Source organism: Eucalyptus grandis, chromosome 5, assembly GCF_016545825.1.
Source record: "Eucalyptus grandis isolate ANBG69807.140 chromosome 5, ASM1654582v1, whole genome shotgun sequence".
Taxonomy (NCBI): domain Eukaryota; kingdom Viridiplantae; phylum Streptophyta; class Magnoliopsida; order Myrtales; family Myrtaceae; genus Eucalyptus; species Eucalyptus grandis.
Genome location: NC_052616.1, coordinates 2685768 through 2702689, shown reverse-complemented (window position 1 = coordinate 2702689; position 16922 = coordinate 2685768). Strand labels below are relative to the sequence as shown.

Below are 16922 nucleotides of genomic sequence, written 5' to 3'. Positions count from 1 at the left end.
TTGGTATATATGTCACGCTATTAATTTGATTGGTCAATTACGGGAGTCTTCTAATTGATGCACAAGAGAGAGTGGACGCGACAAGAGTTATAAAATAGGTTAACTTACTCATATCCTTTTTTTGACCGCGTAAATCACATCAGTTGATTACCTTAAATTTCACGAGGGTCTCAAAAAAATCGAACGACCATCGGACTTAGATCAACAAGAAGATTCAGTATAAATCAGATCACGAGCGATGTGGTTGATAGAGTTCACCACACGGCGTGAATTATACGAAAACTCGTCCTTTTGATTCGGCGCACGTCTTGCAGATTCTTGAGATGTTATTGACTTCGTGATCCATCGACCCTCTAGGCAAAGGGGGGTTGTGCTATGGCATTGGTTGGTGGGAACGCGTGCATGGCGTAGGTGGATACGGGCAACGCCACGAGAACCACCACCTACCTGCTTTTGGGCTTCAAGACCGTGAGGTCCTAGGGCCAGTCCTCAGCAACCTAACCCGTCGCAACTCCATGCAATTGAGGACCACGCTGTCACTCGCCGCTCGACACGTTTCGCATCGATTTGACCCACCCATTTCGCTTCGCGACAAACTTTTGAGAGACATTTCAATGTTCATTGTCACGGTAAACGATCGGAAACGGGGGCTCGGGATGGATTTGTTCCCCGAATTACGCTTGAGATCTCGGCGGGGAAGAACGCGACGGCCAACAGAAAACGCTGGTTACCCCTAATTTTTCCTTTCCATTTAGGAGGCAATTCGATTAGGGCCGAGGTGCTATTTTGGAGCTACCAGGGAGGAGAGGAAGCAGCAGCAGCAGCTCCTATCGTCCTAGAAACATTCCAGAAATTTCACCGACTTCCGATGCGGGACGGGAAGAAGCGACAAGCGCCGCATTCAATGCGAGAACGACGTGGCCTCAGAGAAGCGAAGCCTGGGTTGCTGACTGTCCGATCTTAAATGACCATTTTCTTTTCTTCCCTCGAATAAAATATAAATAAATAACACATAATTGAATGGGCGAAATTTAAATTCCGCGAAGCGCAGTTTTCAGCATGGAGCCTCCAGTTGTGATTTGTTAATTCTCGACCGCATTGATTACGCGTGTTTACGTGGAGTAACTTATGTGCATTCGATTTTTGTGGATCTAGGAAATGTGATATCGACGAGACTACGGGGACAATGTATCGCGTAGCACAGTGGGGTTGGCCTGTCGGATCGAGATCATACCGAGCGCGAATCGATTTCTCGCATCCCCAAAGTTCCAGCCGGCCTCAGCTGGCCTGCCGCCCACATGTGGCGGCTTGCATCAGAGGGTCCGACCCAAGGGGGGACCCTAATAAAGCCCTTGTGACGCGGACGACCTTAAATGGCCCCGACCCCGAATTGAATTCGAGTGCTCCGGCAGCTCCAGCTTCGCAGGGGACAAGCACAGCTGGGTGGCCACGAATGAATAAAGACGAGATCGATCGATTCGCGGCGAGTTGACTTAATGGCGAGAGGTAAAAAGGCCCTTGAACGACAGCATGTGCTTTTACTGCTGCATTCAATCGGCCTGTTGCTTCAAGCGCACTTTCTTCTTTTGGGTTTGCCAGCTTCGCGAGCGATTAAAGATACAGCATTTATAACGAGAGAAACTTGCCAAAAGAGCGCCCATAGAGCAACTTGTCGAAGATCATTAATTGTAGTTTGGAGAACTAAACTACCTATAAGCGGGTTGACATTATGTGATTCGTGCTTCAATTTTCAAAATGTGGTGGTATACTTTTTTGGGTCTTTCACTATTATTCTCGGGACACTTGCTAACGATACCCTTGTGACAAATCCCTCTAGAAACCAACTCACTGCGTCATTTAGGAGACAGTATTGTGGTCGGCGCGATGACAAAAATCGAGCCTACAAATGCTAAACAACACGCAGGGAAAAAGAAAAGAATAGGATAAGCCGGACTTCTATTGAGGTCATCCAACTTCTCTCATCTCATGCTCAGATTCATCTTCTCCTGCTATCTCTGTAGTCGCCTTCGCTTTCTTTGTCCTTTAAGAAGCCCAGGAAAGCGAGGAAGCCGAAAAAGGCAAACCCACCTGACCAGTTCCCGCCACCGCCGCCCCCACCACCCCCACCATCGCCGTCATCACGGGGTGGGAAGCCTGAACCGCCATCTTCAAGCTGTGGCGACTTCTCTTGGACTGCAATTCAAGTTGGAACTCATCAGCATCTTTAGAATCGAGAAGAGATTTTCCATGCACACTTAAGATACCATTTGAAGTTCAATATGAATGATCCCTAATCTACATATGCTAAATTGCTGGTTCATAGAACTATTACCATGAGTAGGTGCTTGAGTAATTGTCGGTGCTTTGTGGGTGATAGTCTGGGTTTGCCCTTCAGCACATCTAGCATTCTGCAAGCAGTTGACAGGTGTGAATCAGGACTACAAAACTTGCAGTATCAATAGACAATCGGTTCAAGTGTGCATGAGTGCAAGCATATGCGTGCTCGCAACATGTGCATGTGCATGGGCGCGCGCGCACGAGAGAGAGAGAGGCATAGCACAGCTTAACATAATATTTCAACCAGCAATTTGGTAGAATCCATTTACTACTCCAAGCATTTTTAGGTCATCTATATCATGTGGTTATCTAGCTGCATGCAAACAGAGGAGTCAAAGCACTTCAAACTAACCAAAGCTGCAAAACAGATGGCTGAAGCGGATCTCCTTCCAACTGAAGCCTTGGCAAATCTCCTATCAATGGGCTCTAGTTGTAATCCCACTCCAGCTGGACTTGAAGCAATGAGCTTTACTTTTCCCCTTTGAGCGTATACATGTTGAGATTGCACACGGAGCTCTGAGGGCAAGTGTTTAGTTCGATCTTGCAACCAAGCGTCTGCTCTAACTGCACATAATGTTGAATTATAATTAAAATCATAACCACACCTATTCTTATTTTCCAAGAACCAAAAAGAACATGTCGATGGCCCCAACACCTGGACATAAAGGTTCCACAAGCAGAAAGTGCGGAATTTCAGGTGAGTGTAGCAGGGTGAAATATGATGTTGTCTCAATATAAAGAATACGAGGAATACTTTTTACGGTTAGTCAAAATGCAGAAAGATAACCTCAAATAAAATGGGCAAAAATGAAGTAGGTGTGACAAGATCTTGTAAATGCTATTGCAGAACAATCCACCTGAATACATGCTTGAAACAGAAGTATCTAAGGATCCACAATCATATATCTATAATTTGCTGCATTCCCTCCATTTCAGATATCATGGGGGGCAACACCACAGCAGAAAAGCAGATGTCTCTATGAATAACCACTTTATTCAGTTAAAAACATGCAATGCAGACCGCAGCAAAACTTTGAGAGAGTCCAAACAAAAGAGAAACCAGCCTCGAAACTTCAATCCAGTAAAGCAAGATTCAAACAATTTAGAAATAATGAGAAGTATTGACAGGACCTTCACATAAAATGCTTTATTAGTCAAATAACAGGTTTCACACAGCTTTTATTTTTAACCTAGACTTCTGGATATAATAGCATTATAAAAGACAGGATAAAAGTAACAGTCCCACAACTCAGATCATCTTCAAGAAGGTACAAGTTTTAGGTATCAAAGTACAGATGCTAAAAATCTTCAAATTTGGGAGGAAAAAACCGTAAGCAAGACCACAGGCAATAGCTCAATCTATAACCGCTATAAGTCATTTGTGAAACACTTTATTTCCAAGTGAGTCACAAACTTCTTCACTTGTGTACCCTTTCCACATCTAGAAACAAGTGACTAAAAGAGTCATATACTCACTCTTAACACTCGTGCATTAATTTGAGGGCACTTCTCGCCCATGTAATATCCACATAAGCAAAACAATAAATTGCCAAATCAGAATGATTACACACCATGATTAATGAAGGCAGAATAAAATCTTATTGATCAGCTTATGGGCTACTCTGCAATGGATGTTTATTTACCTATTGGTAGTTGAGGGATGGAGGAGATAGTGCTCGAAACCAGCATTGACATCTTTGTGGGAATTTGATCAATGTAACCTGTAAATATAAGCATTGACCTACATTAGAGCAGAATATAGAACAGCTTCAAACAATCAATAAAGAAATGATTTTCAGCTGTAATAAGTCAAAGAACAGGACCTGGTAGAAAGAAAAGATGCAGCAAATGATTGAAATGAAAATATTATTAATCCCATGGTCATTACTTCTACACCACCTGTAGAGTATACACCATGCATCCGAATACCAAGAATTAAACACGAGAGGATTGATATCTCAGGTTAACAAGATAAGGCTTTTTAACGGGAAAGTTATACACGTCAACAGCTAAGAGGGATAAAAGCATTCTGGCACAAAAGGTGATTTAACACAGGCATGCTATATCCAGACAACTGACCCAAGTCCCAAAACACGGACAATGAGCAAGAAGGATAACAAGGCTAAAAAGTAGTAGCATGTATTGAAAAGGTGTCTACAACTTGGATGAGAAGTATATACGATGGTAAATGTTAACAGCACAGTCATCATCTATGGTGGAATGGCTACATATGCACCAGAAGACCCAGACCCTATTCATGGCATATCCTCTGAACAATATATGCAGCTAGGTGGATAAAGGGAAATCATGCGAGGGTTATGGGAGTACAAATTGGAGAATAACTGAACAATCCATCTCGAGGAAGATTGCATACATGGGCACAATCCATCAATACACTAAAGCAGAGTAACTAATACACAGCCAAGAACCCCAGCTTGATGTAGTATCCAGTCCACGCACAATCACACATCCCATGACAAAAATTACTACACTACAGAGACTTCAATTACATATCTGTGGACTTTTTCTGTGCAATCCGCTAAATACCACCAAACAATCGATTCCACTAGCTTCTCCACCATAACAGGAAACGAATTCAAAGTCCCACTCGGTCTCCACATCATTGCTCGAGCGGGTCGATCGAAAGAAGCACACTTGACAAGAATCAACAGCAAATTACCATCAGAGCATCCTCCCATCACAATCCTAAACCTTGGTTTCGCAAGAATTTCCACAGAACTAATCAAACGCCAACCGCCCACAGCAATCGCAACCCAATTCTTGCAGTTCCCATCCGAATATTATTTCAACAAACCTCATATTTCCACGCAATTCATCAGAACCGAACTCAACCATCAAGACAGAAAACGTCACCAGCAACCCAAAATAAAAATAAAAATCAACAGAAATACCTTATTTTGGTTCCAGCCCACTTAAGTCCGCCGATGAACCGGAAGAGGCGAGGCAAGAAAGCTCGAAAATGGAACAAGCAAAGGGCGAATTTTGCTCCCCTAGGATGCGAGCGGCATCGAAACACAGAGTGCTTGTCCCTTGGAGAAACTACCCTTCAGGAGAGACGATAGCTCTGCATCGCATGACGGTGCAAGATCGAGCCTTTACCTCCTCCGTCGCCGCCGCCGCCTTGAAAAGGAGAACCAAGAAATCCAACAGAAGACGGCAGAGAGAGAGAGAGAGAAGAAAGTCGGTGGCTGTTTTTTGGCTTGGATTATATGGTTGTGGCTTTGTTTCGGATTTTCGAGTAAAAGAAAGAAAATGAATTTCTTTTTGGCCAGAGAAGGAAAATTGATATTATTTGGTGCCATGAGAGTTTTAAAATGAAATTTTTCACTTTGCACTTTGATAATTTTAGAGTTTCCAATTTTCCAGATTCTAAGTATAAGGCTGTGAAAAGAAACTTTTATTGTTCAAATTTGATTACGTAAATATTGAAAGACACAAAGATTTTGCTATGAAATGGTATGAGTGTTTTTGAATATAAAAAAAATCACGAGTCGAATGAAATTGAATTGATTTATCAATTGTATGAATGAAAAATAGTATGAAAGGAGAGCATTTAACTAGAGCAAAAAAATTTCCTTTATTTGATTCATTTCAACGATTTGAAAGATCTGAAGTATTTTTATCTCCTTGTCAGATAAAATAAAAATAATTGTGAATATAGATCAACGGAAGGAGTTGGCTTTCATTGTCCTAAATTTGGTGTATTTGTCCTCGTGAAGTGTTTGTTCCTACATGAATAGACTCTTAGTCTATTTGCTTAATCAAAAGTTTGCATGGGAGGCAATGACACCTTTCTTTAAATTACAGCATCTGAAATTTTTACAATACATAAATATTGAGATGTAAATTTTTTGATAATTTTTTTAATTTTCTCAAATTTGAATAGTATCCAAATTTAACGATGAAAAAATAAAATAATATTTTTTTTTCTTTTGTGTAAATATTTACAAAAGCGAGCAATGTTAAAAAAAAAACGGTTGCTTAAAAGGAGGTAAATAATATGAACCAAAAACGAAGATAGGATGAAAGTGACTGGCGAATGAATATGAACTACAAATTGTCACTATATAATAATAGGACAAAGACAGAGAAATGAATCTCCACTGCAATAAAAACAACCCTTTTCAGTTGTCCAGAAATTCAAAAGATTGAACTTTTATATTCGTTTTCTCACATAAGGAATATAATTTAATTTAAAGGGAAATCCATTCGACAGACGCTACTGCTCACTACATTCAAATAGCTTTGAAAACTTTTTTATTTTTCATCCTCTATTTTCACATTTTTATGAAGAATGTCCCTTTGTTTTATTTACTTCTCTAATTAAAACGTTCTATACCGACCAAACAAAAAATTAAAACGTTCTACTTGTACACATTTTCTAATTAAGTCATTATGATGCTAAGGGTACATTTGATAACCATTATGTTTCCTAATAATTTCTTATTATAATTTTTTTTTTTTTTTCTCAGGAACAATTTTAAGTATTTTAAGATATTTGATAATTGTTCAAAATTTATACTCCGAGATAAAATAATCCAATTCATTTTCTTTTAATTTTTAATGATTTTATTGCTTTTTTTTTTTTTTCTCTTCATGCTTTGGCCGGTCGCTAGTCAAGGAATGACCGGCGACCTCGCTAGAGCATTGCCAACCCCCATGGAGGCCGCACCTTGTTGACCGAGCCTTGTCGGCAGTTGCTCGCCGGTAGCTGGGTGAGACTCGACCTCGCCTAGCCATGGCTTGGCTGACCCTCTCCCAACTAGGCAAGGCTCGCCAATGGTTGGGGAAGGCCTGCCTCGTTGATGGATGGGCGAACCTCCAACGAGCTTGCCAAATCTCGCCCCCACCGGTCATTGGCGACCGATATGTGAATAGTCATATTGACTAAATTTTATCCACACCATAAAATTTGATTCTTTATGCTTTTACATCATAGAATCGTTGGAATTTTCATTGAACTAATCTAATGCCAACCGCCCCTAAAAATTGCAACTTGCACAAGTCAATTCTATCTCTCAATTGGAACAACTTGTTCCCATTCGAAATGTTCAATAAACCCCACAAATTGGTTGAAAAACGTACATGGAGCGTGACAATAAATAAACGTCTTGAATTCACTTGCAACTGATGATATGCAAACGTGGGTGTTTGGCAATTCTCTAGGGATCGGTGGATGAATTGTTGTCGTAATCCTCAATCTTGGAATTGCTACTGTTCTATTTGTACGTGACGATTGTTATTTGCAGACGATCGAGTCATTCAACACACAGAAAATTTGACCTCTTCATTCTTTTGGCTTGCATCATCAAGTGTGCCTTTTCGTTTTCGTTAACCGGTTTGATGATGTGGTGATGGTTTACTGATCTGGGTATGTAGAAAGAACAAACAGGTTAAATCAGCTAAACATTTGTCGAGTATATTTCTAATTAAATTGACCAAGTTATATCCACATCATACTTAGTATCGTGTATATCAACTAAAATTTTCTACACACATCCATGCGGACATCCATTTATCTTATCTACATCATACACTGTCATCATCCGTGTATAATGTTAATTAAATTTGGTTGGATTTGTTATTAAAATGACTTAATTTTTGTGAAAATAAAAGAACCCTGATTAACCAAATTAGAAGTACAAGCACTTGATCAGAAAAAGTATGAAAGTATAGGGATGAAAAGAAAAAGTAAAAATTTTCCTATCCTTTTGGGCAAGTAACATTTTATTATTTGGAAAACAGTTCTTGCGGTATCTGTTTCTTCCTCTTTGTCCCCTTTTTCCACATAACTTGCACCATAAAGGCTTACTCCTAGTTTCATCTCCTCATAATTCTTCTTTCTTCGCTAGAACGCTCTTCACAATTCGATTTTCCCTAATTTCCTTCCCATAAAGAGATCTAACCATTTCTCTTCACCATTCAAATTCACACTTCGACCCCAATCGCCGATTGGCGCAATCACTCGCTCTTTCAGGCCCAATTAAAGCGAACCTTGAAACTAAAATCTCTCTGAAAACGCAGCGTTGCGGTACACGAGTTTCGCCTCGCGATTTCCCAATGGATGCAGGCAAACCAATAGCTCTCTAACAAAAGAAACGAGATGCCGCTGTCGATTGTTCAATTTGCACACTGAGTTTTGTTCGTTTCCCATGATTGAGTGGGACCGAAACTTGAGAACAATCGGTCGGGGAAGCTGAATCTGGTCTTGTGGGAAGGCCAAAGAAAGAGGGGATGGATTGGTTGGAAGGTGAGTCAATTTGCCAATTTGGTAGTGTTCCAATTCCACAAGGGTCTCATTTCGCTTCTAGGCCACAAACGTGGATGGCCCATGTTAGGACCAAGTTGCTCAATACAACCTAGGAACTCAAATGCATCCAGACTCAGTTTGTGTATATATAAAGGAAAAATACCATAAAATAGTATAAATTATGCCCTCTTGGCACTAATATGTTGAAATTTATTTTGCATCGCTAATTGCCCACAAGAAATTCCCCAATTCTTTTTTTTTTGGGGGATTTTTTTGTCACGCTGGTATAGATGTCGGGGATTTGGTGACATAAAAAAAATTCAATATTGGTTTCGCAGTTGACACAGTTTAAAATTTCTGGTGCTACAATAAAAAAGAAGAAGATATTTTAGAGATCTTGGCGGTATTAATCCGAAATTATATGTATTTAGCTGGGCCTTTTGAGTTAAATGTCCTTTTCAGACTTTTCTTTTTGGGCCCTCCAACCTGGTTTTTTAATCCAGCTCTGGTTTCCGAACACGGATTTTTTTAATTTGTCATCTTCTTTAATTATTGGGAGAGGGAGGGTGGTGAAAAGAGCCCCTTGTTACGGCCCATTGAATTTGACCTTCTTTTGCAGGAAACTATTTTGGCAAAGCAAAAAAAGAAAAGGCGCGATATTAAATAAAAAAATGCAAGAAATTATCGCATGCAAAGGATTTAGCTTCACGGCATATTAATAAATAAATTATATGGACTTTTCAAATCTATATTATTCAAGCCCAAATGAATTTGTATTTAGGGGAAAAAAGGGTGAAAGCGAGCGAATATTAAAAATGGAAAAAACAATTATCGAAACTGAAGATTAAAATTAAAAGTACTCCGCCAAGTGTCGACATCTCGTGAATTCTGCAGTCGAACTGGAGCACCTCTATATATAGCAGAGTTCAGCTCACGCTAGCAGAAGAAGATCAGAGATATAGCCAGACCGCCATGGAAGCTGCTCTATTCCGAGTCAAATCAGTCCCTAACCGTCACTCAGTTCCCTCGGATACCTCCGCGTTCTCCTCCTCCTCCTCTAGGATCGCCGCCGGAATCTCTCTCCGTCGCCGGAGACGAGGCGGAGGAGGCTCGAGCTGGAGAGGATCGGCCGCCCCGCGAGCCCTGTCGCAGGACGGCGCGATCGCGCGGCGGGGAGCTCCGGGCGGCGCCGGCGATCGCGGCGGATGCGCGAAGAGGAGCGAGATCGGCGATCATTACCGCGAGATGTTGGCGTCGAGCCCCGACTGCTCGCTCTTGCTGAGGAATTACGCCAAGTACTTGCACGAGGTAAGTGCAGAGAGAAGAGAACTGCGAGAACGGAACTCGATGTTTTAGGTTTGAGCTCGGTGATCTGATCATTTGCGATCGTTGTAGGTGGAGAGAGATGCGGAGAGAGCGGAGGAGTACTATGCGAGAGCGATACTGGCGAGCCCCGGCGACGGCGAGGTTCTGTCGCTGTACGGGAGGTTGATTTGGGAGGCGGAGAGAGACGGAGATAGGGCCGCGCTGTACTTCGAGCGAGCGGTGAACGCGTCTCCCGATGACTGGTGAGTTCCACCCTGTTTGTATGAAATTCTCTGTGCTGATCCGAACGGCGATTGGTATTTGACTGAATATTGGTGTGCTTATGTGGAACGCAGCATGGTGTTGGGATCGTACGCGCGCTTTCTGTGGGAAGCGGGGGAAGAAGATGAAGAAACGGTTTGATTTGCCAAGCTCAAGCCTCACAGGCCATGGTTCCAATGTCACAACAGAGGTTGGAATTCCATGCTCATTACAGCGATGTCTTGGCGCAACAACTGAAGATCACAGAGCTGCGGGACAGAGAACAGACAACTTCGACGCGGCCGGGGGAAGCGAGCCGACATGCTGATCGAAGAGAAATGAAGGGGAACGGCTATAGAAGATCATCTAGAGATTATTGTGTTGGAGGTTTTCCCTTCTGCGCAGCCAACTTGTATCTGCATACCACAAAGTCATTCGGTTCATTACAATGAAGATGATCTTGTCCAAGCTTATGCTCATAGAAACCCATTAAACTTGTGCTTTATCAGGTAAGATGAGATGGATCAGTGGACAAAAGAGAAAACTTCTATTTGTCTCAACCGTGAAGCTGAATACAAAGCTTGGGACGAACTCCGGCAACCGGTTCGACATTGGTTTCAATGACTGACGCGAGACCAAATGACACGGACAAATCCACTTCATGCGCATAATCGATGGAAAACTGAACTCGAGGGACATAAGGCTCAAAGGAGAAAATTGCAGGAATGCGCTCATGCCGTCGCGACGACGGTCTTTACTGTCTCCTTGGAAGGATTCAGAGCCTTGCGGGTGCTCTTCAGCAGCTTGTTAATGGTCTGCTTCGCGCTGTTGGTTACGGTCTTCTTCTGGGCATCCGAGGTCGAGTTCGGATGCTTGCTCCTCTGGCCATGCGGAGGAGACCTGGGACTAGGAGACGAAGCCTGGTAAAAGCACAAAATGCAGACTTCAACTCAATTTTAACATAAACATAATCCAAAACAAAATGAACTATTAACTCCGAGAGAGTACCACCGCAGTTGATAAGATTGAAATGCACATGCAACTCGACTTCTTAATCGAGGAGATTGTTAGATCGATGAAATTGCTTGGAATTCTTGTTTATGAGGTCCACATCCGCGAAACTCCAAATCACGCGAAAGGATTATGGTACATGTCGGGAGATTTTTACCTTCTTTGTACTGGTTCCCGCAGGGTCGTTCTTGTGGTAGAAACTGGGTAAGGGTAATGCTTTGAATGTCGAGCTCTTTCCGAGTTTGCGAGTCTCTGCCGTTTCTCCTTTCTGCTCCTGCTGCTGAATTACAAGATTGAGACAGAGTTGATAGGCCGATTTAAATCATATTCAGAGGCAAACCGTAGGCACTTGTACCTTCATAGGCACTTGTGAGTTGCTCTTTTCCTCCTTGACAGCCTTCATTTTGCGCTGATTTTTAACTCCAACCTGGCAAGCATTATACAAAACCAGCAAGCTTGTGATGCTAAAAATGATCGCGGTACAAAGGCCGAATTGAGAAACCTTGAGGACCAAAGCCTTAAAGTTGCAATAGGTATCTGTGTTGACCTCGAAGTTATCGCAAGAGATCGGGACAATGATATTATCTCTCAGCAATTCCTCGCGCTAAGAACACCATTGATTCTCATGTAAAAGTGTCATGAGCAGAAAGAATGAATAAAGGATGCAGTGACAGATTGCTTATCATGATCACCTATTTTTCTTTCTTCCTATTCTTGTTCTTATACTTTTTCTCCCGAACAAGTGCACTGAGATCGGCGTTGCTGTAGTTTCCAGCAAATGCATTTAACTCACCTCTTCTTTGTTATCATCCTGGCGGCCCGAAACTTTGGATGTGAGAGTTCTTTTAATGGTGGCAGCAGCAGCTGAGTTTTCATGACCCGGCTTGTGTGTGTGAGGCCTGAAGAATCCAATATCACTCGAAGACTGAGTTTGTAAGTACAAGGTTTATTACTTTTAGATTGATACCAGTTTGTTCTAACAAGAACGTATATACTGTAAATCTAGAAATCTAGTTCTTTGAGGCCTCATTTAACTTCAAGAACTTGCAAACTTGAATTCCTAGAAGCATTTTATTGTATTTCTCCTTTATCCATGGTTCACCACACTATATTGAAAATCTTTACTAACTTTGAGATCTTCTTGACAGGCATGAGAATCTAATCGCACACGAAAGCTAGACTTAATGGTGATAAAAGGGGACCTTACTTGTTTAGACTTCTTGATTTGGATAGTTTTGGCTGGGTGTTGTTAAAATCAACTGAGCCTCGTCTTTCTCCTGGTGTCCTTTTTTCAGTAGGAGATGAAAAATCAACCGGCGCTCGTCTTTCTTGTGACATTCTCCTCTCAGTTGCCAAAGAGAAGGGTTGAGGAACAGTGACTTTTGCCTTTTGTTTTGCAGCTTCTTTTGGCTTCTTCACTGGATCTTTTTGGCTTTCTGCAGCATTATGAACATTCTGTGCCTTGTACTCCTTCTTTATAGTCCCCTTCTTGGTTTCAATTTGAAGACCTTTGTCTTTCAAGTCCTCTGGTGAGTGCTCATCTTCAAAATGTGGAATGATCTTATCCTCGACTATCCCATCCTTTGTTTCCGCACTGCCTTCTTTTGGCCGATCTTGATGGGGAGCAACTTTAATATCTTCAGCGACCTCCATATCTGACATATAACGATCAAAATGGCTCAGTGCTCAGAACAAGAGGAGGCACTTATCCAGATAGAGTATTCTTCAGATGTCTAGCTTATATATCTGCTTGTGCAGTAGATGTATATGAGCAATCATACCACATACCAATTAACCCAAAAAAAAAAAAAAAAAAATTACTACATACCAGATGTTGATATAGCGATCTCACAACCCAACCCAACCCAACCTAAGTAAATCAGAAGAGATTTGGCTTTAAAAATGGGCTAGATCTTTACTTATAAACAGAGACCATCACAGCAACAGACATGTGATAAGATAGAATCGGAAGAGAGAGATCTACATTGCCAACATGAATGTTAAGCTGTCCTTATGTTGCAGTTGAGTGGGGAAAGCTGTTTAAGTTACTGCAGATATCAGGTTAGTAGCCCCTTTCAACTCGGCAAGATTCAATGTCAAATCTCAGGAAGCAAGAAAGCCCCTTTCATTTGGCCAGCTTAGGTTTGAGGATAGATACCAAGATTTTATCCTTCATATACGTGGTATAGCTGCCACTCTCTCTCTCGAGAGAGAGAGATGAGAAGAGAACAGCATTCACGGAACTAAACTAGTAAAGCAAGTTAAATTCACGTTGGAATGAATGATAAAGGTCTAATTTTTGGCGCATTTTTCTCTCCCAGCAAATGATGGAGCAACTTACCTTGCATATCTTGCACTTCCCCTGTCTTCTCTCCTCTGTTTGGTATGCTTTGTGTTGCTCTGCCCTGTTGTTATTACTAAATACTAGTTTCGTGGATTACAGTCAACTTGTCGAGATCACTAAGAGTGCCATTAGGCGTGATTAGATACTTATTATTGACCAATCAGAAGATTTGAGGTGCAAGAAGTAGTGCATGTGGCATGAAGGCAAGGAAACTCAGAAGGATTGGCATCAAATCGGTGTCTTGGCTCGAATGTCAGCATCTGGTGCCTCATGGTATATACTAAATCCTCTCAACATGAGGGGCCGGCAAGCACTCATCCATCTTAAATTTGTTCTTAAACAATTTTTCCATCCTAAATGGTCATTTTCAGGTGTTTAGATCTGAGGAAAACGCATCTAAGTAAATACTCTTCGGACAATCCAATGATGCCTTAGCATTAGAAAATCTGGATAACTTCAGGTTGCTTCCTGGAGAAAAGTTTGCAGAGACGTAAACATGGCATGGCCATGTCAATATCACCGGCCAACCCATCACACCATTTCATCATCTTATCTCGAGTCATGAAATGAATCCCTTCCTCAATATAGAAAAGTTGGCTTACATAAACAATGAAATTCTGATGATTGTCAATTTGATATAAAGCTACTGGCCTCTTCAAGTTTACCCTCAAAATTGCACCTCCGAGTGACGATAGGACATCATCGAGGACAAGAGATGGGTTATACTCAACAACGCATAGGTCAAGCCGAATTAAGATGATAATACTTAAATCGTATCTGAGTGTAATACATAGATGCCAATTCCACAGAGAAATATTCTACCAAATAGTTCACATTAACAATGATATACAATGAAATTTCTTTTCTTTCCATTTTCCCTTCTTGCTAAGGGGAAAACATCAATCAGGTATACCAGGACACTAAAATAACAACTCCTTCACCTTTATCTAATACTAAGATAACAATTCCTGTTTAATCAGGCCGGGGTTGGGATCAAGGGCTGGTAACTGACGCTTTTTCCAAGTTATCCCATGCAGAATCGATCTCCCAGGTGCTGACGAAATTTACTCAGTATAGAGAGTGCTTCGCGTTTGTTTATCCATACAGAGGTCGACATGGAACCGAATGGTGACCCGAGGAAAAGGATTTGCATGCTCGCAAGGTAGGATGAGCGAGTTGATAATCTGGCATTATGAGCCCTTCTTGCCCATAAGTGTCGGAGTAACCGAGACTATCCCAATGAAAAATAGAGTGGCAATGGAATGGAAGTCATAAAGATCTCCAACAGACTGCAACTCTCCCAGAGCTAGTCCAGCCTGCATCAAACAAAATGTCACGTGATCAACAACGAGGCAATTGTGTTCGCATTCACTAATTGACTCAAATAACAATCAATTTTCTCTTGAAGGAAAAAAAAAACAAGTGTTTATCATAGCAACATCAAAGTTGAAGGTTTACCCTGACAGTGACATAAGCTGCAGGGATAAGTCCAATGACAGTAGCAAGGAAGAAGGTGTGATATGGCACATCGACTATTGGGGAAGCGAAGTTAATGAATGTGTTAGGCAAGGTTGGAGTCACCCTAAGGAAGAGCATGTAGTTCAACAGTCCTTTTCTTCTTTTAGCCACCTGAAGATACAAAGAAAGCATGCCCTTTCAATTCATTCATATGTACTGATGCTACTTGGATTTCAAATATGCACCTGAGCTTGGAAGAACTTCAACTTATCAGGCCAAAGAGAGAAGACAATGGGCCGTCCGATCATTTTCGATAGGAAAAAGCATGAAGAAGCGCCGGCAGTGGCAGTGAACACAACCAGGGCCATGCCCTTAAGAACTCCAAAAAGCGCTCCTGCGAGCAGCGACATGAACACAGTTCCCGGGATCATGAAAGTCTGCATGAATATGTAGACCATGGAGTAACCAACCAGGACTTGCAGGGTGTAGTCGCTTGTGTAGCCCTCGAGATGGTCTCTGCATAATCAAACATCCAAAAAATTAATGCAGAAAAATAACAATTGCCCAGATTGGAGCATTCAAAATAAAAATTTGCAGCCTCTTTATTTGGTCCTTCAAAGGGGTCATCAGCATCAAATATTCAATGTAAAGTATGCAATAAACAATGACCGACAGAAAACAAACCGATATTACAGTCATCAAAGAGTGAACTTGGAGCTTCATTGTAAGTATCACACAGCAAGGTCACAAGGATACAGACCCCCTTGGGGGGTTGGAAGTAAGATTCTTCAGGTATGGCATTGACTTGTTTAGCATTTTAGAATGCCTAAATATACAGTAGGCTCATCAAGGCAAGATCCCAGTCACCAATCTCTCCAATCTTGGTGGAACCAAATGAAATGACAGCCATTTCGAAGGCACACCACACAACACTCCACAAATTCCAGCAAACACGTCTCACAATGATGGGAACTTCTTCAGAAACCATAAGGATAAAAGAAGACAGCGGAGAACCATCTTCATCATTTCACAATCTTTCAACAACTAGTGACCTGACCAGGTCAAGAGTAAAAATCTTCACCGGTCAAACTTCTGAAAGAATGAACACTCAAATTGAAAACCGTGCAGCAAAGCGGGTAAGGGCAAGCAAAAGATCCCGAGAAAATTGGAGGCATCGCGTCAATGACTGCCCATTATTGCACACGAACCTCTCAAGCAACACAACTCATCAAATTCAAAACTTCCACAACAAACCCACTTCGACCCGGATCGACCGAATCGGATTTACACACATTCACAAGTTCAGCTCTTTCCATACAAAACCCGCCAAGCAAGCAACGACAGAAAGGAGAATCAGAAAGAGAATTTACCGAAGGATCTGAAGATCTTGGAGGGTACGAGGGAGCTTGAGGAAGCTGTAGTCGGATGCGGGCATGGTCAGGTAAACGCCCAGGAGGCCGAGACCGAAGCCAACCACCACCGTTGAGGCAGCCGCCACCTCCCAGAAGCTCAACGGGAAGCTCGACCGCGCTCCGTCGTTCCTGGCCATTTCTCTCTCTCTCTCTCTCTTTCCCACCTCTCTTCCCGTCTCAAATTCTCCCACTTTCTCTCTCTTCAGATCGACCGTAATTCTCCGAGAGAGAGAGAGAGAGAGCGCTCCCCTGTTCCTTTATGGGACGCTTCCTCTTCAGACAGACAGACCCAAAGGACCGAAACACGGAGAGAGAGAGAGAGAGAGAGAATGTGGGAATTAAGGAAAGGAATGTCCTTTTTGGTGGGAGTATAGATGGACGTATATACGGTGTAGAAATACTGTAGCTTTTTTGAACTCTTTTGTTTTCCTTTTTTGGGTGTTCAACCTTCCTTAACTCAATAATGATAATAATTAATTAATACATTGAACGCAATGCTTTCAAAACACCTGTTAACTCAATA

The 16922-nt window shown here is 41.9% G+C and overlaps 4 protein-coding genes across 7 annotated transcripts; 1 reads left to right on the top strand and 3 right to left on the bottom strand.

Annotated features, from left to right (window-relative positions):
• Positions 1-1738: 1738 nt before the first annotated feature.
• Positions 1739-5541, bottom strand: LOC104443538 (protein YELLOW LEAF 1, choloroplastic). The gene is made up of 5 exons (XM_010057003.3): positions 5250-5541; positions 3981-4058; positions 2690-2901; positions 2333-2408; positions 1739-2193 (listed from the first exon to the last, which is right to left on the bottom strand). Exons 2-5 carry the CDS (start codon positions 4030-4032, stop codon positions 1997-1999), a joined length of 537 nt encoding a protein of 178 aa, XP_010055305.2. The 5' UTR covers positions 4033-4058; positions 5250-5541; the 3' UTR covers positions 1739-1996.
• Positions 5542-9537: 3996 nt separating this feature from the next.
• LOC104443535 lies at positions 9538-10642 on the top strand. Its single transcript, XM_010057000.3, has 3 exons — positions 9538-9916; positions 10004-10176; positions 10270-10642. The coding sequence occupies exons 1-3, from the start codon at positions 9581-9583 to the stop codon at positions 10334-10336; spliced, it is 576 nt and encodes a 191-aa protein (XP_010055302.2). The 5' UTR covers positions 9538-9580; the 3' UTR covers positions 10337-10642.
• A 60-nt stretch (positions 10643-10702) lies between these two features.
• LOC104443537 (protein WVD2-like 3) lies at positions 10703-13215 on the bottom strand. 4 transcript variants are annotated; one of them, XM_010057001.2, is made up of 6 exons: positions 13014-13215; positions 12393-12840; positions 11979-12084; positions 11541-11612; positions 11343-11465; positions 10703-11094 (listed from the first exon to the last, which is right to left on the bottom strand). In XM_010057001.2, exons 2-6 carry the CDS (start codon positions 12836-12838, stop codon positions 10906-10908), a joined length of 936 nt encoding a protein of 311 aa, XP_010055303.2. In that variant the 5' UTR covers positions 12839-12840; positions 13014-13215; the 3' UTR covers positions 10703-10905. The 4 variants fall into 4 exon arrangements, with proteins under 4 accessions (XP_010055303.2, XP_010055304.2, XP_039168528.1 ...); XM_010057002.2 differs by having other exon boundaries at positions 11343-11462; XM_039312594.1 differs by lacking the exon at positions 13014-13215 and having other exon boundaries at positions 12393-12931.
• Positions 13216-14268: 1053 nt separating this feature from the next.
• Positions 14269-16717, bottom strand: LOC104443533 (uncharacterized membrane protein At4g09580). Its single transcript, XM_010056998.3, has 4 exons — positions 16358-16717; positions 15233-15503; positions 14988-15158; positions 14269-14845 (listed from the first exon to the last, which is right to left on the bottom strand). The coding sequence occupies exons 1-4, from the start codon at positions 16534-16536 to the stop codon at positions 14720-14722; spliced, it is 747 nt and encodes a 248-aa protein (XP_010055300.2). The 5' UTR covers positions 16537-16717; the 3' UTR covers positions 14269-14719.
• Positions 16718-16922: the final 205 nt, after the last annotated feature.

Coding starts and splice junctions, on each gene's coding strand:
- LOC104443538 (XM_010057003.3), bottom strand. CDS start 4,032: ATGTCAATGCTGGTTTCGAGCACTATCTCCTCCATCCCTCAACTACCA. Junction 2,902..3,980: donor CATCCCTCAACTACCAATAG/GTAAATAAACAT, acceptor CATTATGTGCAG/TTAGAGCAGACGCTTGGTTG. Junction 2,194..2,332: donor TACTCAAGCACCTACTCATG/GTAATAGTTCTA, acceptor CTTGAATTGCAG/TCCAAGAGAAGTCGCCACAG.
- LOC104443535 (XM_010057000.3), top strand. CDS start 9,581: ATGGAAGCTGCTCTATTCCGAGTCAAATCAGTCCCTAACCGTCACTCA. Junction 9,917..10,003: donor ACGCCAAGTACTTGCACGAG/GTAAGTGCAGAG, acceptor CGATCGTTGTAG/GTGGAGAGAGATGCGGAGAG. Junction 10,177..10,269: donor AACGCGTCTCCCGATGACTG/GTGAGTTCCACC, acceptor TGTGGAACGCAG/CATGGTGTTGGGATCGTACG.
- LOC104443537 (XM_039312594.1), bottom strand. CDS start 12,847: ATGTCAGATATGGAGGTCGCTGAAGATATTAAAGTTGCTCCCCATCAA. Junction 12,085..12,392: donor AAATCAAGAAGTCTAAACAA/GTAAGGTCCCCT, acceptor TGGATTCTTCAG/GCCTCACACACACAAGCCGG. Junction 11,466..11,540: donor ACTCACAAGTGCCTATGAAG/GTACAAGTGCCT, acceptor CTTGTAATTCAG/CAGCAGGAGCAGAAAGGAGA.
- LOC104443533 (XM_010056998.3), bottom strand. CDS start 16,536: ATGGCCAGGAACGACGGAGCGCGGTCGAGCTTCCCGTTGAGCTTCTGG. Junction 15,159..15,232: donor TGAAGTTCTTCCAAGCTCAG/GTGCATATTTGA, acceptor TTGTATCTTCAG/GTGGCTAAAAGAAGAAAAGG. Junction 14,846..14,987: donor CAGCTTATGTCACTGTCAGG/GTAAACCTTCAA, acceptor TGTTTGATGCAG/GCTGGACTAGCTCTGGGAGA.